Genomic DNA, 25,754 nt, shown 5'->3' with positions numbered 1-25,754 from the left:
GGCGCCGAGCCTCAGAGAAAGTATTTTAAGTATTTTTGAGAGTTTTGTCTATATTATGAATCACGTAAGCCATTTTCTTTTCTTTTCTTTTTTTTTTTTGGCCGGGGCTGGGTTTGAACCCGCCACCTCTGGCATATCGGGCTGGCGCCCTACTCCTTTGAGCCACAGGTGCCTCCCTGTAAGCCATTTTCTTAATGAAATATCTTGATACTTAGATCATTGTGATTTTGAAAGGAAGTGTTTTTTTTTAACTTTCAAAGTAATTTTCCAGCTTTACCGAAATAAAGTTTACATACTAGAAGATGCACCCATGTTAAGTGTAAAATTGAATTTTCTTTTTAAGTTTCAAATTATTATGGGGGCACACATGTTTTGGTTACATAGTTTGCTTCTATAAGGTTAAAGTCAGAGTTACAGGTAGGTCCTTCACCCGGAAAGTACACAATATACCTGTGCAGTGTAGCCGTTGAGTGGGAATTTACTCATCCCCTTCAGCCTCCTTCTTGGATGTCACTGAGTTTTGCTTCCATACGCTCACCTGAGTGTTGATCAGGTAGTTTCAATTTAGTACTGAGTACACATGCTGTTTGTTTTTCCACTCTTGCAATATGTCACTTAGGAGCATGATCTCTAATTACACCCAGGTTGTTACAAAAGATCCCAGATCTCCATCTTTTTTAATGGCTGAATAATATTCCCCATGGTATACATACACCATAATTTATTGATCCATTCATGCATTGATGAGCACCTGGGTTGTTTCCACATCTTTAAGATTGTGAATTACACTGCTATAAATATTTAGGTACAAGTGTTTTTATGATAGATAATGGCTTTTTTTCCTTTGGATAAATACCTTATAATGGGATTGCTGAATCAAATGATAGGTCTATTTTTAATTCCTCAAGGAATCTCCATACTACTTTCCATAGAGGTGGTACTAATTTGCAGTCTGCATCCATGCCAGCAGAATTCAGTGAGATTTTGACAGATACGTAGCTTAGGTAATGATTTTTACAATCTAGATACAGAACATTTCTTTCAGTTTCCCATAGGGAAGTGATTCTTTTTAAGCCTTGGCTTTCCTGGAGTGGGCTCAGAGGAGTTCTCTTTATGAACTGTCTAGACCATATGGTTTGGGCATCTTTTTGTTCTTTTCCTATTTTAAAATGTTATGTATGTCTATATTAGTGTGTTCTGTTCATGTTTCATTTTCCATAAAGAGACCAAAGGGTTGTTGGTATGAAATGTTGTCTTCAAATGACTTTCTGAAAAATCATCAATATAGAATTTAAAAGAGCCAAGTGTAGTGGCACACACCTGTAATCCTAGTACTCTGGGAGGCCAAGATGGACAGATTGCTTGAGCTTAGGAGTTTGAGACCAGCCTGAGCAAGAGCAAAACCCCGTCTCTATTAAAAATAGGAAAAACTAGCTGGGTGTTGTGGCTGGCACCTATAGTCCCAGCTACTCAGGAGGCTGAGGCATGAGGATCACTGGAGCCCAAGAGTTTGAGATTGCCATGAGCTATGAGGACACCATGGCACTCAACTCTAGGGTGACAGAGTAAAACTCTGTCTCAGAAAAAAAAAAAAAGGAACTTAAAAAGATATCTTTGAAAATCAGTAATTTCTGAACAGCTTGCCAGTGGTCATAAGAGGTATGCTTCTCTTTAAAATGAGAAAAATTGTTTTCTAAAATTCTTGGAAATTAGCTGTTTAACTCCAGAAGCATGCGCGGGAGTACCTTTTGAGTGCCGAATGCTATTCTAGATATCAGCAAAGTGCCACATAAAGACATGTCTTCAGTGCTGCAGGTGATCTGCAGATCAGCTTGTCCTCTCATTTAGTGGGATGTCCTGTAGGGCGGTGCGGGTGGGAAACTTGCCCTTTCCCCCTGAAATTTTGGTGAAAGATCAAACTCACTATTAAGGCAGATTAATAAGAAAATGTTTACTTCCAAATACCGTGTGCATGGGGAGAATCATAAGAATGATTACCCAATAGCTCAATGTCGGTCGGATCCCTTTAGACCTGCCTTGTAGAAGAGAGTGTGGGTGCAACAAAGGGTTGCTGGGGAAGATGAATGGGGAGGGAAAAGATTGACTTGTAAATTAACATGAGAGGCAGGTATTGTGTTGTAAATGATTTGAGGGGTGTGTGTGTGTGTGTGTGTGGACGCACAAGCTCGGGCTAGAATTCAGGAAGAAGAAAGGAAGTCAGTTGCCCTCTTTGATCTTTTGATCCTATCTGGTCAGTCCGGTTTTATGTAGATAGAGGGAAATCCCCTTCCAAAAGCTTTCTGATCTCTAGTTTATGGGGCCAGCGCCCTATTCACTGAGCCACAGGCACCACCCTCAAAGTATTCTTTATACCAAATAGTCTCATATTTGGGGGTGAAATTTTCTTGCTCCTTCACTTGACATCCTAATGCTACAGGGCCAGGCTACTATTTACAACATGTTGAGGGAAAGGCTTAGACTTTAAGGTGACCCTAGCACAGACCCCAAACAGAGGAGGAGGCAGCAAGAAGCTCAGCTCAGGGGGAGCCCTGGAGAAGGTGGGGGGATTAGAGAGTAGGGTGTTGATCAAATAGGTCTCCTAGACTGTTGAAAAGACATGATCTGACTTTTAGAGGATCCTCTGGCTGCTGTTGAAAATAGACTTCTAGGGGCGGCGCCTGTGGCTCAAAAAAGGGTAGGGCACCGGCCCTATATGCCAGAGGTGGTAGGTTCAAACTCAGCCCAGCCAAAAACTACAAAAAAAGAAAACAGACTTCTGAAGAGCAAGGGAGAATAAGTTCAGGAGAATATGTTTAGCTGATGCAATAAATGTATATACCTTGAGGCTTTCTGCCCTGTCCCAAGGGCTAATTATTAGTTTAATTAATTTTATTAATTCATATTTAACAGGTTAAGTTAAATAAGTTTTGTATATTTGTTACTTAAATGTTAACAATATAGTTATATTTGTTTGCTTTCTATGTCACCAAGGAAAATTAGAGAAGAATAGCATTTGCTTGAGTTTTTCCTAAACTCAGGCAAGACAAACATTTGGAAGAAGTTAATTTAGGATTTTACATCATACCATCAGAGTTTACATCATTATGAGTGTTTTCTATTATTTAGGCCCTGGGGACACAGATAAAGGCCTGAAACATGAACTGTGGGGAGGTTCTCTCTGATCTCTAACCCTTATTAGCTCCAGAGGTGCTTTCCTGTAACTACTTCCGATGAGCCTCCCAGGCCACAGGCAAACCAGGGTCTGCTTGATGTTTTTCATGGATCAGCTCACTTAACCTTCACTGTGAAGAAGGTTTGATTTTGAGTCCTAACATCTAACTTTCAGACAAATTATTTAACTTTTCTTTGTCCCCATTTCTTCATGTACTGAATGAAGATCCTAATAATTGTAAAAGAGGTGATAAAGTCTGGGCTGACTTCCGGAATTATCTTTCTGTTCCAAGTCTCAAGAAAAGTGTTCTCACCAGCCTGAGCAAGAGCAAGATCCCTGTCTCTACTAAAAATAGAAAAATTTTTTAAAAAATAGAAAAATTAGCTGGACATGGAAGCTGGTGCCTGTAGTCCCGGCTTCTCAGAAAGCTGAGGCAGGACTGCTTAAACCCAGGAGTTTGAGGTTACTGTGAGCTAGGCTGTTGCCATGGCAGGCTAGCCTGGGCAACAGAGTAAGACTTTATCTCAAAAAAGAGAGAGAGAGGGAGAGAGAAAGAAAAAAATATTTTCTTTCCCACCTATCTCAGAGTTTTTCACTCTTTATCCTAAGTCCTATCTGCTGTCAGATTACAAATAATAGCAGTGTCAGTTCTGCTGGGCCAGGAGATAGCAAGAAACATTGTCTAAATCCAGATTTTCTTTTCAGCCTAGACCCAATCATCCACATTAAAGTGTGCTCATACATACATGTTTTTAGTTGGCAGTCAATGGGTAGAAATAATTTGAGTTCATCATCTGCGAATGATTTCACAGAAGACTACTTCTTTAAGTAGTGCAGTGAGGTAAATAAGAATTATCCGCTTTACTAATGACAGGGGACCTGAGGTTTACAGGATGCAGGGTCCTCGGACTAAAGAGCACCTATCTCCACATGGCCTTCCCCAAAGAAGCCTGGCACTGAGAGGGTTAAGGAGGGTCCACGTGCAGCAGGGAGGGCAGAGGCCCAAGTTTCATGTCTTTGTTCCAGTTCCCAGATGGTGGTCCTGCCTGCTTGTCCCAGCTGAAGCACAACTATTTTGGAGCTTGCCATCCCTCAGCACAGATGTTCAAGGCCATAATAATGTGTTTCTTTTATGGTGTCTTTTCTGTTTCTTGATGTGGAAGTTTAAAAGCTTCATTGTTTCATCTGTCAAATAAACACAGCAAGACCTTACAGGTCAGTGAGATAACAAAAAGAAGAAAAACATTCTGGAAAGCAGAAAAATTCTTTTACTTCATTGTATTTGCAGAGAAAAACTGTAGATAATCTGCTGCCATTTTGTGGCTTATAATTTTTTCAGGGTTAATTATGGTAGTTATGGTAATTAAAGTACGAAACAGTTAGACTGTTTAATCTACTAAGTGCCAGAGAGAAAGCTGAAGTAATGAACTCGCTCCTGGCGGGACAGACTTTCTCCGAGGGGCACGTGGCAGACAGCATCTTCAGTCAGTCATGCAGCCTGAATCTGTGGGTGGCAACAGCCTGTTCCACCTCCCTGCCACTCTCCTGTGGCAATTGCTTTTTCTGTTTTCCCTTCCTCCTTTCTTTTTTCCTTAAAGACATGCATGAAAATATTTGGCCAGCACGATCCTGGTGGGAAGCAGATCTGCAGGCCAGATGACCTGGAAACAAGATGAAGAACAGAAAAAACTAAGTTCAGAAAAGGGACTCACCGCGTCTGACTTGCTGTGACCTTCAGTGCCCAGTAGTAGGATCCCTTGGATTTTCTCTCATCTGATAAAGCTTCTACACGCACAATTGAACTTTGGGATCCCATCCCACTCTTACCTCTGGCCTTCATGGCTATGGCCTGTGAGTCCCACTGCGCCCTTGGGATGTCTCTACCCTTTGGCCACCCATCACTTGCCCGGTCCTGACCCTGAGCTGCTGAGGACCCTTCAGTCCTGTGTTCCTTTAGTTTTCCTGCGGCTTCACACCAGAATTTCCGTGGTCCGTTGCAAGATACACGTACACAGCTTGACGAGAAGAGAACCCTTTATGTCTTTATCTTGCACCTCCGTAATTGTCTTTTGTGTTGTGGAAGAGACAAGAGTCTCTTGAGAAAGAGGCTCATTTTCATTTTCTGGATAGAAACGTTAACATTTTATACTAAAACATAAAAATCAAAATCAAATCGAAAGAAAAATTTAAAAAATCTTTACCACTTGCTGTTGACAGTAGACACCCAACAGTGACTCAGAAACCACTCAATGTCCATACTCTTGGGTGACAGCAGGCCTTGGGGACACTGGTTCCCCCCATGGCTCCTTCCTCTCTGCACCCCTTCAGGGATTTCACTGTGTGCAGCCACAGCCACACGCCAGCTAGATTTGTCCTCCCTTGCCCTGGGGTCTCCCTGCCAGTATTGGGGAGTAAACCATGAAAGATTATGGCTCACAAGAGTCCCTGCTTGTGCTTATTTCCTGTGCGTCTCCAAGCCAATAGATACTATGTGGCATAAACCAGGCATGCCCTGGGAGACTGTGGCTGTACACCTAAGGGAGGAGATGGCAGCAAGAACTGAGACAGGGGTGGAGGGAAAGAGAGGATGAGAGAACTTCCAGTATTTGGACAGACCATTTTTAAAGTGCTACACACTGCTACATTTGAAAAGATATGCTGAAATCATTCTTTATTTTTCTAGCAATTGAAGTACAAAGTACCTATTATTGTAGTCAGAGTGAATGATGAGATTGTGGGCTTTAGGCTTAGGAACAAAACAAAGCTACCTTGGCGTGAACACAGTGCCTTGTGCTTAGTTGGTAAGTAGCAGCAACTCAACTTCATACTCATACTGGACTAATACACAGGGTGCTGTTGACCCAAGCAGTGAAGGTCTGGGTGGTGCTCTAAAAGGGGAAAGGGGGTTGGCTGCCCGAGAGACTCTGCTAAAACATGCTAGCGGAGGCTGTTTGTTCAGTTGGAGGAAGTTCGAAATGGAAATTAATGGTCTCAGCTGGACAGGGAAGCAAGCCAGGTCTACACACACTAAGTAAAGAATTGGCGACTTCTGGCTTATTTTTTAAAATCAGTTTTAATAACCAAACAAGATAGTAATACAAGTCAGAAGATGTTGCTGCTGACTTGTGGATAAGGATACTCAGAAACTGCCACATTCCTACCTAATCGTACAGCCAGCCTATTGCCAAGCAATGCTGTCACAGCCTTCCTTGACTACTTACATGTCCCCAGCTTTGAGTAACTGTTTGACTCTCTTCAGGTAAAAATAAAAGGTAAGATCAAGGAGAGAAGGGAGGCGTCAGATAAAATATCACCACCGCTGGATGCCATCTTCATTGCTGAGTCGCTCTTTCTGGCTATATCTGCCAGGCTGGGCCGGGGACCTTTGTCTTGTGTCTCCCACCCTCCTCTCCCCTCCACAACTCACCTGGACCCCATCAAGTGCCTTTTATTCTGCCATAATTTTGCAGTAAAGGGGAGATCATTTGAATATTAACAGTAGGTCTGAGAAAATACACGGGTTTTTCTCTTCCTTCTTTTGAGACCCATTTCTATTAGTCCCTTTCCCTTCAATGCCTCTTTTTTTTGCATGTGTTTTGAAGATTATTTTCACTTAATGTTCCTTTATGTTTATACTTACTTGTGACTACATCATTAATAAGTCCAAACCATGGTCTTAGTACTCAAGCAACTAGGAAAGAAAGAATCGTATTGTTTTTGTTCATTCTTTCCAAATGCCAATAAGACTTAATAAAAGCATTTGGAAAAGATTTGGGAATCCTTGTGCAAAACTTGCACTCAGCTTGCATCTGACCCATGTAGGCTTCTCTAATGATGTTTTTAAGAAAAAATAAGTACAGCTCTTACAGCTTGTCTTCCATATTCCTTGAGTGAGAGCATTAACCATAGGAATTTCTTTAAAGATTTGGTAGGGTATATCTCAGCTATATATTCTGAGAGGTATCTTTGTGAAGCAAAGTTTTTTTTCTAAAGGATTTTCTTAGTAATAGCTTTATCATTTCATTTACAATATTCTTGGAGGTTTATTTATTTTGCTGATTGCTACTTATTGTTATATAAATTGCTTGGTGTTACCACTGGAGAGGTCTTCTTGGTAAAGTCGATAAACATAGAGAGGCTTCTTGACTGATGAAGGGATAACATCCCCAAAACCCAGGGATATCCTTTCAGTTTTTCTCTTTACTCACCCTGATGGTTGGCCCTTAGATGCTACTTGAACCTGATGATCTGTGTAGGAAAAAAAGGTACAGAAGTGTACCTCTCAGGGGTGGCTTCTACTCATCATGAAAGCATAGTGGTGAATCATCACTATTAGTATTAAAGCAAAGGCAGTTTGGGGCCACCCTTGGAGTTATGCCTTGATTCACTTGCATCTAAATCATAAAAGGGCTGGTAATTAGGACAGTGCCCAATAAAGAAGCTTAAAAGAAAAATCAAGGTCGGAAGTTTTGTATTTATAAACAATGTTACAACATTGCTCAACATAGGAAAAAAGCTTGCATAGTTGTGCAATTTTTGATGTGGTTCTCAGTTCAAAAAAGAAAATCAATAAAAATAATATTGAGCACTAACGTGGAAACTCAGCCCACAGAGCATGTTTGAAGACTGTGGTCCAACACGATGAGCTTTGGTTTCTGCTGCTGTCCTAGATGGGGAAGTTGGAGGATGGGGCAGCAGTGTTTGCAGTCTCAGATGCTGGTGAGCAGGGATGTGAAGCCGTATATATGTATATGTATGTATGCTTGGGTGAAGCTTCCAAGGTAACATCAGAATGATTCTCTAGAGAAAAGATCTAAGTCCTATTGTTACCATTCATTTAAAAATGATGCTTTCTTAATTTAAGTAATCTTACTTAAGTAATGGATCGTGATCACTACGTATGATAAACTTCCACCAGGCTTTTTTCCTCTTATTTTGCTTTGTGATGTCACATTTCCAAATCACATTTTGTTTTCATTTTAGGTCACATTGATTCAATAATAAACTTGTAAGCAGCTACAATGAGCGAGGTCACTACGTCTTTAAAAACCACGACTCTATGTAATTTTTCTTCACAATGTTAGAATTCACTTTCTGTATCTAAGAATCAGAAGGATTCATCCCCGTGAGTTTGCTGTGCTTCTTTATTGAGAGGCACTCTTTTTAGGCATCCTGGGTACCCGGCCTGCTCATCTCCTTATCTCGATTGCCAGGTTTCCGATTTCAGAGCTCACCTGGGCTCTGTCCTGGGTCCTCTCCTGCATCTGTACACACACAGGTGAGTTGGACAGCGTCCTGGCTGTGAGAGTTATCTTTGCATTTGTGCTTTTTTAAAATGTCTGTTTCCAGCTACTACAATCTCTTTCCTACTTCAGTCTGCTGGCTTGACAGCTCTACATGGATAGACAAGAGGTATCTCAAATTTAGCATTTCAAAAGAGAAATGCTCATCAAACCCTCCAGTTTTTATTATGTCAGTAAATTAATAGATGGCACAGTGTGGCTGGTGGATTTACTCCAAAAGTAGGCATTGTCCTTGATTCTGTTTTCTTTGCACCCTCTCCAGTTAGCAGGCATTGATTAGGGTATTAGCCAGAGCGGGTCACCCTCCACCCCAGAAATCCCCCAGTCACTTCCTGTTGGCCTTTTATATTTTTAATGTGGTAAAATATATGACATCTGACAATGTCACTAATCCATCAGCTTAACCAGGTACTCTTAGGACAAATAGTTTTCAGACTGAACCATTTGGAACATCTCAGTGCTTGTAGTCTTCACCTCAGCCACCATGCTGTCGTCTGGAGCAGTGCAGGGCCCTCCTTCCGAATGGACTTTCTGTCCTTCTCCACTCAGCAGGCACTGATTAGAGTATAAGCCGGAGCTGGTCACTCTCCACCTCAGAAATCCCCCAGTCACTTCCTGTTGGCCTTTTATATTTTTAATGTGGTAAAATATATAACATCTGACAAGTTGGCAAACTCATCCTGGAAAAAGTGCTACATACCTCCTTGCTGAGTATCACTGTGGTCACCTTCAGACTACTCCCCTTGGGAAACTATGCATTAATACCAGTGTCTAGTACACCCTTCAAAGCAATTTTGGAACTCTTTTTCTGGAATGGCCATCAAAGCTGTTGTAGTATTACCCTTGATGTCCTGAGTGTCATAAAAATGTATTTCTTTCACTATTTATTTTATCTTTGAGTAAAGAAGAAAGTCATTAGGGTGAGATAGGGAAGGTATTCCAATACAGTTATTTGTTTGCTGGCTAAAAACTCCCTCACAGATAGTGCTGTATGAGCTGGTGCATTGTCATGCTACAAGAGCCATGAGTTGTTGGCCAAGATTTTCAGTTAAGATTTTTCTACAGCCAGGTTCAGGGGCCCAGGCCTGTAATCCTAGCACTTTGGGAGTCTGAAATGGGTGGATTGCTGGAGCTCACGAATTCAAGACCAGCCTGAGCAAGAGGGAGACCCCATCTCTACTAAAAATAGAAAAACTAGTTGAGCATTGTGGTGGATGCCTATAGTTCCAGCTACTCAGGAGGGTGAGGCAAGAGAATTGCCTGAGCCCAACAGCTGGAGGTTGCTATGAGCTATGATGATGCCACAGCACTCTATCAGCGCAATCAAGTGAGACTCTGTCTCAAAAAAAAATTAAAAATTAAATTAAAATTAAAAAAAAAGATTTTCCTGTTTCTCTATCAATGTTTACTTGGTCTGCTGTGCTTCTCACAGTCAGCTAAAATTTTAGCTAATAATGCAATGAATTTTTGCAATGTTTTTTGTCAGTTCTGCTTGTTACTGGCTGCCCTGACCTCTCTTCATCAGTGATGCTTTCTCTACCCTCAGGAAAATGTTTAATCCATTTGTACACTTCTGTTTTCTTCATGGCATTATTCCCATAACCTTGGACTAACATGTCCCTGATTTCACTTCCACTCTTGGCAAGTTATTTTATTGGTTTATTTTAGTTTTCGTTTTTGTGACAGAATCCCATTCATCCCTATCTAGAGTGCCATGGCATCAGCCTAGCTCACAGCAATCTCAAACTTCTGGGTTCAAGTGATCCTCCTGCCACAGCCTCCCAAATAGCTGGGACTACAGGTGCCTGCCACAACACCCAGCTAATTTTTTTCTATTTCAAGTAGAGATAGGGTCTTGTTCTTTCTCAGGCTTTTCTGTTAAGTCCTGAACTCAAGCAGTCTTCCCATCTTAGCATCTTAGAGTGCTAGGATTACAGGCATGAGCCATCACACCAAGTTTAACAAAAAATTTACTGATTGTTCTAATTCAAGCTCTAACATTCTTGTGACAGCACACAAAAACAGAAAACAACAATAATAAACAACCACTTTGCAAGACACTGCCACACTTCAACAGGGACACAACTGGGAGACCCTGATACACCAAAGTTATGACACCTTACTGAGTTGTTTGTACAGTACTGCCAACATAAGCCCACAAGGGCTGTTCATGAACTTCATTGTCCGACCTCACATATACCTTAAAATTTGCTATTTCAGCCTCTTTAAAATGCACAGTGTGGTGGTATTGTATTCACAATAGTGTGCAGCCATCAGCACTAATCTACATCATAGATTTTCATCACCTAGACAAAAGCTCTACACTCATCAAATAATAACTCACTGTTTCCCCCTTACTTTCCCCGTAACTTCTAATTCATGTTCTCTCTCTATGAATTTGCCTATTTTAGATAGTTCATATAAGTGGAATTATATCAATGTTTGTCCTTTGTGTGTCTGGTTTATTTCACTGAGCATAATGTTTTCAAGATCCACCCATGTTGTAGTATGTATCAAAGTTTCCTTCCATTTAAGGCTGCTTGTATGCCAAAACCAAACTCTTTGTTATCTGATCATGTGTTGATGGACACCTGTAATGATTTTATGTTTTTATTATTATGGATAATGCTACTATGAAAATTCATCTGTAAGGTTTTGTATGGACATACCATATGGTTCCAGTTTTCTTAAGTAAATGCCTAGGAGTAGAATTGCTGGGTCACATGGCGACTCTGTGTTTAGCTTTTGGAGGAATAGCTGAACTGTCCTCCACAGTAACTGTACCATTTTTCATCCCACCAGCCATATGTAAGAATTCCAGTTCCTCCACATCTCTAACACATGTTTTCTTTTTATTATAGTCACCTAGGTAGCTGTGACATAGTATCTCATTTTAGCTTTGATTGGGGTTTTTCTAATGAGTAGCAATTGAACATCTTTTCCGGTGCTTATCAAACATTTATATATCACCTTTGGAGAAATGTCTATTGGAGTTCTTTGCCCATTTTTTAATTGGGTTGTCTTTTTGTTGTTGAGTTATAGGAATTCTTTATATTTTCTGGATATTAAATCCTTAGCAGATGTACATATATGCGTAATATATGCAATTGCACATGAACTTCATGGCCACCCTGTATAGTTTGAAATTTTTTCTCCCATTCTGTGGATTGTCAATTCATGTCCTTGATGGTGTCCTGTGAAGCAAAAATGTTTTTAACTTTGGTAAAGCCCAATGTGTTTATTTTTTTATTTTGTTGTCTGTGCTTCTGGTATATATTTAAGGAACCATTCCAAATTCAAAGTCATGAAAATTTCCCCCATGCCTTCTAAGAATTTTAGTTCCAGTTCTTAAATTTAGGTTTTTGGCCCACTTTTTAGTTAACTTTTAAGTATGATGTGAGGTAGTATCCAATTTCCTTCTCTTACAAGTGGAAATCCTGATCGTTTTTTGTGGAATTCTTTAGGTTTTCTACATATAAGACCATGTCATCCTCAAGTAGGGTGAGAGAGTTTTATTTCTTCCTTTCCAGTTGGATGCTTTTTACTTCTTTTTCTTACCTAATTGATCTGGCTAGGACTTCTAGTACTATTTTGAGTACAAGTGGTGAAGAAAGTGAGCATCTTTGCCTTCTTCTTGGTCTGAGAGGAAGTTGTTCTGTCTTTCACCACTAAACACATTAGCCATGAGTTTTCCATATGTGACCTTTATCATGTTAAGCAAGTTTCTTTTTCTTCCTAGTTTATTGAATGTTTTATCATGAACTAGCATTGGGTTTTGTCAAATGCTTTTCCAGCATATTTAAGATGACCATGTAGTTTTTCCCGCTTCATTTTAGTATTGTGTGTTATGTTGATTGATTTTTGTATGATTAACCAACACTGCCTTCCTGAGATAAATCCCACTTAGGCATGGTGTACAACCCTTTAACATTTGTTTTGCTACTGTTTTGTTAAGGATTTTTACCTCTGGTATTTATAAAGGATCTTGATCTGTAGTTTTCATTCCTTTCAGTGTCTTTGTCTACATTTGCTGTAGTGTAATGTTGGCCTAGCCGAATGGGTTAAGAAGTATTCTTGGCTCAATGCCTGTAGCTCAAGCAGCTATGGTGGCAGCTAAGGTGCCATACACCAGAGCTGGCAGGTTTGAATCCAGCCTGGGCCTGCCAAACAACAATGACAACTACAACCAAAAAATACCCGGGCACTGTATTGGGTGCCTATAATCCCAGCTACTTGGGAAGCTGAGACAAGAGAATCACTTAAGGAGCTTGAGGTTGCTGTGAGCTGTGACACCACGGCACTCTACCCAGGGTCGCAGCTTGAGACTCTGTCTCAAAAAAAAAAAAAAAAAAAGGGAAAGAAAGAAAGAAGTATTCTTTCTCCTTCACTTTTGGGGAACAGTTTGAGAAGAGCTGGTGTTAATTCTTCTTTAAATATTTGGGCAGAATTCATCAGTAAAGCAGTCTGGTCATGGACTTTTCTTTTGGGGGGAATATTTGATTACTGATTCAATCTACTCATGTATTGTAGGTCTATTCAGATATTCTTTTTCTTCTTGGGTCAGTTTTGTTAGTTTATGTGTTTTTACGAATTTTTCCACTTCAACTAAATTGTCCAATTTGTTGGCATGCAGTTGTTTATAGTATTCTCTTATAATCGTTTTTATTTCTATAAATTTTATAGTGATCTCTTTTTTATTTCTGAATTTAGTGATTTGAGTCTTCTTTTTTCTTAGTCAATCTAAAATTTTGTTGATTTTGTTGATTTTGATCTTTTCAAAGAACCACTTTTTGGTTTTATTGATGTCTCTGTTATTTTATCTATTCACTTTTTCATTGATCTCTGCTCTAATATTTCCTTTCATTGTCTAACTTTTGGTTTAGTTTGCTCTTCTTTTTCTAGTATTTTTAAGTGGAAAACTAGGTTATCAACTCTGCATCTTTCTTCTTTATTAATGTAAGATTTTATTACTATAAATTTCCCTCTGAGCACTTTTGTTACTATATACCATTAATTTTGGTATATTGTATTTTTATTTTTATTCATTTGAAAGTATTTTCTAATTTCATTTGTGACTTCTTCTTTGGCCCGTTGGTTATTTAAGAGTGTGTTGTTTATAATTTTCACACATTTGTAGAGTTTTTCCATTTTTTTCTCTTACAGATTTCTAAGTTTATTCCCTCATGATTGGAAGAGATACTGAGTCGGACCTGAGTCTTTTTGTTTGGTTATTTTAAAATTTTTTAATAAGTAATATATTCATATTTCAAAACTCCCCAAAATTGAAAGCTGTACAATGAAAAGTCTACTTCCCACAAATGTTACCTATTTTCCCAGTTTCCCCATCTTCCACAGATAATAGCTGATTTTAGTTTCTAGGGTTTCCTGCCGTAATTTCTTCAATTTTATTTTTCTATTTTATTAACACTATACCTATATATTCAAATAGGAACATAAACTGTTATATTTTACTATTCCTAAACTTTTCCAAAATCGCTTGGTGTGTCATAACAATTAGGAAGGTTTTTTTATTCTTGTTGGTTGAGAATATATACAAAGCTTATGTACATCTTACTGCATAAAATATCAGTCCAATTTTTAAAATACATATAAGAATATATATAAAAGAGTAAATAGAAAAATCTCATTTTGAGATTATATTTCTATTGGTTATTGGGGCAGAAATTATAGTTCTGAGATTAAAGTCTAAAATTAAAAATTAAATAAATAAAAGACAGAAATGATGAAGGCTTACTCTTTTACATGTATTTAGTGTCCCAGAATGCTTGGTATAAAGTGGATAAAAAAATCCAACTATTTTGTTTATTGGCAGACTCCTTTGTGGTACATCTGGAATTCATATGTTGAGTGTTACCAAAGATATTTTTGTTTAACCAGTTTAGATTAACAAGATAAAGCTTACACTCCAGAGTTCAGTTAAGATTGAAAAGAGCTCTTTGTTAATAACTTTTCTGTTATTAAAGGACATAACTGGAAATAGATTCATCATCAGGTTTTAATTTTGTTGAGGATTTATTCAATTTGGGCTTTTTGTTGTTGGTAAAGGAGGTAGAAGAGCACAGAAAGCCATGGGTTGAATTGTCATTTATTTGCAACAAATATAAAAGTCAAATATAAAATGTTTTAATGAAAAATAGTTCAAAATGTCTACATTGTATGCTTATATTTCAACACTGATTGATAATCGGATTGCATGTGTCAAAGCATCATCATTAACAAGTAAAAATGCTGGCTTGGCGCCTGTGGCTCAGGTGGCTAAGGCGCCAACCACATACACCTAAGGGATGGGTTCAAATCCAGCCCGGGCCTGCCAAAACAACAATGATGGCTGCAACCAAAAAATAGCCGGGCGTTGTGGTGGGCGCCTGTGGTCCCAGATACTTGGGAGGCTGAGGCAGGAGACTCGCTTGAGCCCAGGAGTTGGAGGTTGCTGTGAACTGTGATGCCACAGCACTCTACCCAGGGTGACAGCTTGAGGCTCTGTCTCAAAAAAAAAAAAAAAAGTAAAAATGCTTGCACTTTCAATTATGTTGGAGCAGCCAAAGTGATGGCAACCAACAGGAAACCACATGTATTATTTTCATGGGCTAAACTCTCTGATGAAAACACAAAGCATTGGGCAGCACACCTGTGGCTCAAAGGAGTAGGGCGCTGGCCCCATATGCCAGAGGTGGCGGGTTCAAACCCAGCCCTGGCCAAAACGGCAAAAAGAAAAAAAAGAAAGAATGAAAGAAAGAAAACACAAAGCATTAGTGAACTCTTAAACATAGAAGCCCAGACAGAAAGCATAATTAATTCATTTACAACTTCATCTTCCCTGCTGTATTTATTTAATACTCATCTAATTATACCACATAGACCTTAAAGACAACATTTAAAAAGTAAAGTTTAAAAATCATATGTTGTTTTTCACTGTACTAAATGCAGTAGTAGCCTTTTAAATCTTGGGGATAAAACAGGTTGAATTTTTAAAGCCATATTTGTGTTTTAAATTAGATCAAATGGGTTTTAAATTGGGACAAGCTACACTGTATATGTTAGCTAAGTAACTAGAATGTACTGGTTTGTACAAAATTCAAACCAATAATCCTTCACACTATAGTTTTGTTTTGTTTTGTTTTGTTTTTGCTCTAAATGCTTGGAAAGAACATAGCATACTTTTAAAAAAAAAAAGCATACATTTTAGGTTCAGACAAACCTGGACACAAATCTAGATCCAACCACCTAATGGTTATTTGACATGGAAAAAATATTTATAGATATATGTAGATTTCTTCATCTGGATCCCTTCCTCTCAAGCCAGCCTGCCTGAACAGGGCCCTTTGTTAGCAATATTCGCTGGGAAGAAGGATCTTTTGTTTAGCAGATTTTTAACATCACATACTGGGAAGCTGGAGAGGTTTAACAAGTAGAGATCAATAGAAGGGAGAACTATAGTTCTGCAGAGGCCAGAGGGGAGAGAGTCCTTGCTCACCTTTTCCATTTCTCTCTAACCCGGCCCCTTCCAGACTCAGTCACCTCCCCAGAATGTCCTGTCCTTCCTGTCTCAGTGACACCAAGGCATTGCTTAATGTGCCCACTGCGGCCACGCTTGCTCCAAGAGGCCTCCTATGCAGACACCATGATCCAGAGTCAGTCCTCTTAGGGGACATGAGCTCCTATGGGACCAGCTGCCACACGGTTTGACTAGTCTGCTGTTCGGAAAGTCCCATGATTGTCTGTGGCCTGGCTTCTCTCCCCACAGGAACGAGCATGCCCTCTACATAAACAGATACAAGTGCATTCTCCCTGTCGTTAGCTGGCAGACTGTCTTACTCTCTCAGAAGCTGCACACAGCCACGGAGCAGTATGGTCTACCAGACGGGGTCGGAAGGCCTGGTTCCGGTTCTCAAGACGCTTCCACTTGGCTGTGTTGCCCTTGAGTGGGTGGCTTGAAGTCTTGGTTTTCTTGTCTATCAAATGTGGATCGTCAGTGAACTTTCCCCACGTTTACCTGGTTAGGAGGCTGAAATCACTGAAGGTGTGTCAGCAAAATGCAGGAGAAGGAAAGGGCATGCCTGGCAACAAGCACAAGCACGTGTTCACATTTTAGTCACCTCAGTGGCCTGCAGACGGACCCCTCATTTGCAGCATCTGAGATGCTCCTCTTTGCCCAGTGAGACAGATCTCTCCAATCTCTGTGTCTCGCGTCTCTCCAGCTTCGCTTTGCTCTTTAGGGGGTGAAGTGTGGGACTGCGCCTCAGTCTCCTCCAAGGACAGGGTGGACTTTACATAAAAACACCTGCATGACTTTGCTAGTGACCTGTCTTCTATTCTTCTTCTGTTCAGGTTTTCCTTCAAATTGCTGAATGCCTCGTAGGACATCTTACTCCTAACAGACACACAGTACGCAGTGGTTCAGTTGAACTCCTAAGGAGATGTGTAAAGTGTGTATAAACTGAACCTATGTAAGGTACATAACGCAATGTAAAATTTAAGCTAAGAAAACAGTCTCCACTCTGAAGTAAGTTGCCAGAGGATAGTGCTAAGATTATGGTGGAATTTAATAACTTAATTGGTTAGGGGAAGAAATGTCTTTGTATTCCGGAAAAGTTAAAAACTTTCCAAAGAATGTGCACATTCCTATTCCCAATTCTTCAGAAGTACTGTCAGAATCCTAATAAGGTATGGGTAAAATTCCTCGCAGGCATTCAGTATGCTTAGTGAAGTATGGACAGGGAATTTAGTTAAGGCATGTGAGTAGAAAGAATCTTTAATCTCAATATCATTGCCACAGGTCAACAAAACAATACTTTTTCTTTTGAAGTAGATACTTTTTTTTTTCCTGAGACAGTCTCAGCAGCATCCCCAGTTAACCACAACTCAACAGAGTGGAGGCCACTTCATACAGTGAGTGCAAACTCTCCTCACTTCCCCCTCTGCTGCTTTTACTGCTCAAGTCAAAAAGAATGATAAGAAAATAGACTTTTATTTTTTTTTTTGAGACAGAGTGTCACTACGTCGCCCTTGGTAAAGTGCTGTGGCGTCACAGCTCACAGCAACCTCAAACCCTTGGGCTTAAGTGATTCTCTGGCCTCAGCCTCCCAAGTAGCTGGGACTACAGGTGCCTGCCACAACACCTGGCTATTTTTTGGTTGCAGTTGTCATTGTTGTTTAGCAGGCCTGGGCTGGGCTCGAACTCGCCAGCCTCAGTGTATGTGACTGGCACCCTACTCACTGAGCTACAAGCCAGCCAAGGTGCCAAACCCAGAAAATGAATGAGTTTCTGGCCCTGTTCTAAAATTAAATGATGTTCATCCCAATCTCCCAGATCTCCCCTGTTTACATATTTCTATATTGTCTTATGACAATTAAAGCTAAAAATAAGGAATCTATTTCCTACTTTAAAAAGATTGTTTTGCTGTTCATGTAATAAACTGTACTGTGAACAGGAATCAATAATTCAGTGTTCAGAGTCCTGCTTCCCCCAAGTGTTCTCTGAGGGCATCTGAGTTAACAAGATGACCTTTCTCACATAGGCATCAAAAAGTGAGAGGTGTAACTTGTGTGTTTGTCTGTTCATCTTTAGATGCCACTGCTTCGGGCAATATATAGGGAAGAAGCATACTGAACGTGCTTTCTTTTAAAATCGATGTTATATTATGGCAACTAGATGCCACTGAAATGACAGTCTTAGTGGCCTGCCGTGGGAAGATGTGTATTAACAAGGCTTTCATGTTTGGTTTGGGGAAAATAAATCTTGAGTTACAAACTACCATATTAAAAATAAGATCTCCACTTTGAGGACATTTTAACCTATTTCCAAGTTAGAGCATTTCCTTTTATATTAAGGCAAATAAGTTGACTAATATATTTTAGAAAATTTTAAATGTTAAGAACTTAAAGGACTCTAATTGTAATATGACTTTTACCTAAAATCTCTACTCTTATCAGAGTTTTCCTGAATGTCCAGTGCTGTATGAATTGATGGACTTACCAGTTGTAGCAGTTAGAAACTGGGAAGCCCTCCACTCAAATCATGTATTATGCCTCATTTTCATGACAGCTGTTGCTAAGTACTCATATTGTGTACGGCTGGGTTGTTTGACTGAAAATTCAAGCAAAGGAAACTCTTCTGTGAAGTGAACCACCTTCCTCACAAGCATAAATCAGGTGACATTTTCCCACAACTTCACCATTTGGTCCAAATAGATAATGGTTACATTTCCAAGTCGCTTCCCCTTCCGTGTGGCCTACTGTTTTAACTTGCGTGGGCTGGAAGTTCCTACTCAGTTATATATTTGTCGGTGTTTGGACACCTGTGCTTGTGTTCGTACATCCTTTTGTGACCCTGTCTGCTGATAGAGGCTGTTTCAGATTTCAATTCAATCTCTATCAGATCGAGATGTAGTTTTTGAAACTTGCTGTATGATGAATATTTAGTATATGCTATTTGATTGTTAGGAGTATTTCAATATAGCTATGAGATAGGGTATATTTTATTAATATTAAGCATGTTTACCAATTAATATCCTTTGAAATGTATGGTTGGGTGTTGAGCCCTACTCATGTAACCCAAAGCAAATAGCCTATGTGTCTTCCTTGGTGACAATAAGAAACTTTTGTCCGTGTGGCCTAGAATTGTTGAGAGTAGAAATACCAAAACTCATGCTCCAAAATGATAGTTTCATTATCATATGTTTATGATTTGTTAATATTAACGCAAATGCTTTCCTTGAGTTCTGTTCTCAAGTATTACACAGTGGAGATCACTCTTACTGGGAGCGGGGGTATAGCCAGGGACAAGAAGAAAGGCCTCAGAGGACAACTTGCTGTGGGTCGAGGTGTCATACAAACCTTTGCTCTCTAGACTTGTGACGTCCATTACAATAGCCATTAACCTCATGTGGCTGCCCAGCACTTGAAATGTGGTTAGTCTGAAGTGAGATGGGCTATAAAGTCACACTGGCTTTTGAAATGTTATTACAAAATAGAGAATGGAAAATATGTCATTAATGATTTTTATATTGGGTATGTGTTGAAATTTAATATTTTAAGATATATTGGCCAAGTAAAATAGATTAAAAGTTAATTTCACCTGTTACCTTTTATTTTTAAAATTTAGTATGTAGACAATTTGAAATGACACACATTATTCTTCTGCCTCAAGTTACCCTCCATAGAGGAGAAGGTTCCTGTGGTGAGGGGCTCCACAGAGCTGCAGCCCAACGCCCACCCTTGGGCAGAGGGGGCCAAATGAGGGCCACCTGAGCTCACCTGGGCATCTACTCCGGGAAAAGAAGGCATACATGGCCTTCGGTGTAGATTTCCTGCCCTCCTCAAGTTCATTTCTCTCTTAGATTCATTTAGGGTTAAATAGGCTATGCTGTGACCCCACTGGTTACAGATTTCTGATTTAATTGAGTTTGTTCATCCATGTACCCTAAGGGTAATTAAAATGTTTAGTATAAGCATCACCATTACAATAGCTAAGGATTCCACAGTGCTAGGTGCACACCCTGCCTTGGATGCTTTACATGGTAACTCATTCCATCCTCTTACCATCCAGGGGAGACAGGAACTCTTATTACATCTGTTGGAGAGATGACCCAGGCCATCTGCCCTGATCCACAGGCAGCAGTGCCCTCTACAATAGCATCTATTTCTTTGTGTTCTTAGCACATGACTTTGCCTGCCTCAAGTGCATTCCTCTCCATAGTATAACAACAACATCAGTCTCTTCTCCCAAACTTAGACGTTTTTCAGTAACGCAACAGCTAAGGCATTCAAAAGATGTTTATAGTCACAAAAATTGGGGGCCAACTATAAGGTTGTAAATGATCCAACTCCTTGTTTTCCCTAAAGTTACCCAAAAAAGCATACTTGAGTTTGGTCTGCTTAAAAATGGAGATAGTCTAATTTCAGTTAAATAAGAAACACCCATTTCCATTCCCTACCCTGTACCAAACACGATGCCAGCTACGGGGAAAGCAGGTAGATGACAGACTCCCAGCTTGCAAGGAATCCTGGCCTTGTGGACCTAAAGGCACATTTCTCCATGTGCTGAGGGCTGTGTGTCCACGGTGGTGTAGGAAGAGGAGAGGTGTTCTAGAAAGAGAAGCACTGTGTCCATTGGCTTGTTTAGAGAGTGCTGATCTCATTCCTGTGGTTTCAGGTGCCAGCAAGGTCAACCTTGTGAAGATTGCATCCACAGCCTCCAGTCCACGGGACACAGCGCTGGCTGCTGTCATCTGCAGCGCCCTGGCCACCGTCCTGCTGGCCCTGCTCATTCTCTGTGTCATCTACTGTAAGAGACAGTTCATGGAGAAAAAACCCAGCTGTAAGTTTTGGGCTCATTAGATTTCTTAGCATCTTGGTGGAATGCACTTATCACTGTCATGCATTGTTCAGCAAGCCACGTGGCTAAGATGAGGGCACGCAAACATATAGCTGACCCTTGAACAAGTTGGGGGCTGGGGGCACCGTTAATATCCACCTATGACCTTGACTTCTCAAAAGCTTAACCACCAATAGCCCACTGTCGACTGGAGGCCTCACCAATAGCATAAACAGTCGATTAACACATATTTTATACACTATGTGCATTGTATACAGTATTTTTACATAAATAAGCTAGAGAGAAGAAAATGTTAATAGGAAAATCATAAGGAAGAGGAAAAATATGTACTATTCCTTAGTGGATGTGGATCATCTTAAAGGCCTTCCCCCGGTCATCTTCATGTTGAGGAAGAGGAGGAGGAAGGAGGGGTGGGCCTTGCTGTCTAGGGGTGGCAGCAGCAGAAGAAAGTCCAACTGTAAGTGGACTGAACATTCAAACCATGTTGTCTAAGTGTCGCCTCACCACAGGGGGCAGGACCTTATAAAGGAAGATCCACAAAGGCATGATGTCCCTGAGACAAAAATAAAAATTGTTCCCAGTCCAGACAACATAAGTACCCTGCGTTTTAAACTTTCCTAACACACTATTTCATCTTTGTGCCTCCCCACAAGAATAGTCTAACTTTGCCACGATAGCTGACTTTGTCTTTAAAAATAGAATGCTAGAATGGTATTGATCTGCAGGACGGTGTTAATGGGACTCTCTTCTGGAGGAAACTGTTCACTGACAGAAGTCTCATCCCTTGTGTAGGGTCTCTGAGATCACAGGACATACAGTACAGTGGTTCCGAACTGTCATGTTTTGACAGACCTCAGCTCAACGAATACGCCCACAGAGTGTGCTGTCAGTGCCGCCGAGACTCGGCCCAAGCCTGCGGTGAGTTCAGCTGCCTGGGGCCCGAAAGCATTGCCCATGGTTTATTCATTTCACACTGAGGACACTGTGCTTGGTTTTCTAGGTAAAACTAATGTTGTGAAATTATTCTTCACAGTCCCCTGTTGATTTGGGTGTTTTGATCACTGAAGGATTAAAAAGAAAATAAGCATCTTGTTAAAATTCTAGAAGTTTTTCAGCAACCTTTGGGGCAAGTTTGCTTTTCTCATTTTGAGTCAGTTGATTTATGTAAAATCATGTTAACCGTTTGTAGTGCAGGAGTTTGTATCCTTTGTTGTCTGAGCTTTATTCCACCTCCCCTCCTCCGTGTCAGTGTGATACATACACACATTTTTTTGTTTCATTTGCTATTTAAAAATCAATTGCAGGTGTGTTGTCCCTTTACCCCTTAATGCTTCAGTGTTTATTTCCTAGGAATAAGAAAATTCTTTGACATAACAATAGCACAATTATTAAAATCAAGAAATTAGCATTAATTCAGTGCTGTTATGCAATCTGTAGAGCATATTCAGATTTTCCTAACTGTCCCAATAATGTCCTTCATAGCAAAAGAAAATCCTAGAAAACACTGTTAAATTTAGTTGACAAATCTCTTTGATCTCTGAATCTGGAATTGTTTCTTAATCTTTATGTTTTATGACATAGATATTTTTGAAAAAGGACAGGCCAGTAATTTTGTAGGGTGATCCTCAATTTAGGTTCAGCTGATGTTTCCTCAGGATAAGATTCAGAAGCACCACAGAGAGGGGTGCTGTGTCCTTCCCAGTGCACTAGATCAGGACACGTAGGTGTCCGTCTGTCCCAGGCCTGATCAGGTGAATGTTGGTCACTTCATGAAGGTGCTGTCTGCCAGGTTTTTCCACTGTAAAATTATTGTTATTCTCTTGATAATTAACAAATATCTCCTGGGGAGATACTTAGAGACTATGTAAATATCCAGTTGTTCCCCCAGTTTTTGTTGTTGTTGTTGTTGAGACAGAGCCTCAAGGTGTCGCCCTGGCTAGAATGCCATGGCATCACAGCTCACAGCAACCTCTAACTTCTGGGCTTAAGCGATTCTCTGGCCTCAGCCTCCCAAATAGCTGGGACTACAGGCACCCGCCACAACACCCAGCTATTTTTTTCTTGTAATTGTCATGAACCGAAACAAGAGATTATAACGTTAATGAGGGGAAGGGCAGAGGACAGCTATGGACAGACAGGCGTTAGAGCTTCCAGCTGTGACCCTGGTCTGGCTCTCCAGTATTCCTTTGGGAGAGTGTCTTTGCATTTCTTCAGGCAGCAGGCAGGAACCCAATCATGAAAGAAATCCTTCTCAGAGCCATTCTCTTAGGGGAGCACTTTGAAACTGAACTGCCACGTCTAAGCATGGGATGCTGATCTCTACAGCAGGCCCAGGCTGGGTTCGAACTCGCCAGCTCTGATGTATATGGCCAGCACCCCAGCCACTGAGCTACAGGCGCCGAGCCTACTCCCCAAATTTTAACCCAGTAGTTTAACATCCACTGGTGATTCTTACCTGAACTAGTCATTACTGTGACAGTTATCAAATGCTGCTTTTCTAATTCCATCATTCTTTTCACATTTATTAATTGGTTTGCTATGGTAAGAAGGAACTCTCCCTTACTCTCCATTTATTTATTCCTATAGTTAGTTTAGACTTATGGACTGTGTTCATGGCACTGGCAACCCTTATCACTTATTTTGATGTTCAAATTCCCCCAGGTCCAGCCCCTTGGAAGTCCATTCATGCTGGCTCACATGCTGTTTTGACATGACCTGATTATTTTTAACCCTTTCTTACTTTCTCAAACCAAAAGACATTCCAAGCTCATCTTGTACCTTCCTTAGAGTCAGCCATTTCTACAAGGAATGGCAATACCTTTGCTTTCAAATAATTTTGAAATATCCCGTAAGAAGCATGACACATTTGTTATGTGGCAGTGGATCCAGGGGCATCCACCACAGTCAGGACAGTATTATTCAGATAATCCAAGCAGAGGCCTTGCTTTGAGATGTTGTAGAGGCAGGATGCCAGGTGTCTACCCTGCTTAACACCGGTTTGCAATTGCATCTCAATAACTGACTTTTCTTTTTTTGAGACAGAGTTTCATTTTGCCACCCTCTATAGAGTGCTATGGCATCACAGCTCACAGCAGCCTCAAACTCTCAGGTTCAGTGATCCTCTTGCCTCAGCCTCCCAAGTAGCTGGGACTGCATGCACCTACCACAATGTCTGGTTATTTTTAGAGATGGGGTCTCGCTCTTGCTCAGTCTGGTCTTGAACTGGTGAGCTCAAGCAATCCACCTGCCTCAGCCTAGCAGAGTGCTGGCATTACAGGCATGAGGCACCACACCTGGCCCAACATTCTTTTTTTTTTTGAGACAGAATCTCAAACTGTTGCCCTGGGTAGAATGCTGTAGCATCATGGTTCACAGCAACCTCCAACTCTGGGGCTCAAGCCATCCTGTTACCTCAGTTTTTCTATTTTTTAGTAGAGATGACGTCTCGCTTTTGCTCAGGCTGGTCTCGAACTCGTGAGCTCAAGCTATCCACCCGCCTCAACCTCCCAGAGTGCTAGGATTGCAGGCGTGAGCCACCACGCCTGGCCGATATTCATTTTTTTAAGAGAGATAATAGTTTCATAATGCCTCCCCCCTCCCGCCCCCACCTCCATTTCTAAAAGTAAAGAGATACTCCTCATGAAATGTTTGGATACATGAACATATGTAAATGTAAAATTTCTTCAAGTCTTCCTCTGATATATATAGTATGTCTGTGTGCTTTTATATACTTATTGTTTTATAAAATCAGAATTATATGTATAGGTATATGCATATACAGAGTGAAAATTCTATAAGATTATTCACCAAAATGTTGACAGGGTTTATTTCCAGCTTATAGGATTGGGAAATATTTATTTTTAAATTTCTTAATCTAATCTTTCTCTTTATATTGTTTATTTTTTTCCTCAGTAAGTTTTTAACTATTATCTTTGTAAGCAAAAAGATATAGGACTTGAGGAAACATGATGGTTTGTAACGTTTTATGGACATATCTACTTATTCCTTAAGTTTCAATCTTAGCAATTACAAGAAATGCTATGTCTGTGTGTGCACTAAGTTCAGGAATTTGAACCTTTTATGTTCTTGTCTGCCTTACCAGATATGCAGGAGGAAAGCTGTCCTTGTCTCCCTGTGCAGTGCATACGTCTCATTCTGCATGCCCCTCACAGACTGCGGTGTTACCTTCTGTCATGTTTTTTATATATGTGATATGTTTGTATGTAACATAATATTTATGATTTAACCATTTTAAAGTGGACAGCTCAGTGACATTCTCATTGCTGTGCAGTCACCAGCCCCACCATCTCCAGAACTTTGAAACTCTGTACCCATTAAATAACTCCTCACACTCCCCATGCCTTGCGTGTATGAGTTTGTCTATTCTAGGTACCTCATATAAATGGTTCATCTTTTTTTTAATAAGAAAAGAGTTCCTTATGCCCCTTTCCCCCAAAAGGGCCCCAAAGGGGAATAGCTAAATTTCTGAGAATTAGAGTGTTGAATTGGTACCAAAGAGAAAGTCCCCAGAGAAAAGCACTGTGCTCACTCTCTTCTGGCTTCCCTAGGGCCTGTCCACTTGATCCCATCCTTGTGCTGTGATGAGGCCTGCAGCACCCGCCGGGCGACTCTTGGTTGTGGGGTGCATTCTGTGGTCACACTTCAGGAGAGGTAACAGAGTCCTTTTCATCAATAACTTCATATTCCTTTGTGCAAATACACCTTCTAGGATGTATTTGATGATTTTCGTGTGAGACTATGGGAATATCTCTTATTTATTTATTTATTTATTCTTTTGAGACAGCGTCTCACTATGTAGCCCTCAGTAGAGTGCCATGGTGTTGCAGCTCACAGCAACCTCAAACTCTTGGGCTTAAGTGATTCTCTTGCCTCAGCCTCCCAAGTAGCTGGGACTACAGGC

The 25,754-nt window shown here is 40.4% G+C and overlaps 1 protein-coding gene across 1 annotated transcript in view; it reads left to right on the top strand.

The window, feature by feature from the left end:
* The window catches only part of TNFRSF19 (TNF receptor superfamily member 19), a 91,664-nt gene that overhangs the window by 59,923 nt on the left and 5,987 nt on the right, over positions 1 to 25,754 (top strand). Inside the window, exons 6-8 of the mRNA XM_012809492.2 lie at positions 20,651 to 20,815; positions 21,626 to 21,751; positions 25,402 to 25,504. Of these exons, the coding sequence (XP_012664946.2) occupies positions 20,651 to 20,815; positions 21,626 to 21,751; positions 25,402 to 25,504 (394 nt within the window). The remainder of the gene's footprint in view (positions 1 to 20,650; positions 20,816 to 21,625; positions 21,752 to 25,401; positions 25,505 to 25,754) is intronic.

This window comes from Otolemur garnettii, unplaced genomic scaffold (assembly GCF_000181295.1).
Source record: "Otolemur garnettii isolate 467f Iridium unplaced genomic scaffold, OtoGar3 scaffold00106, whole genome shotgun sequence".
Taxonomy (NCBI): domain Eukaryota; kingdom Metazoa; phylum Chordata; class Mammalia; order Primates; family Galagidae; genus Otolemur; species Otolemur garnettii.
This window is presented reverse-complemented; position numbering and strand designations above follow the sequence as displayed.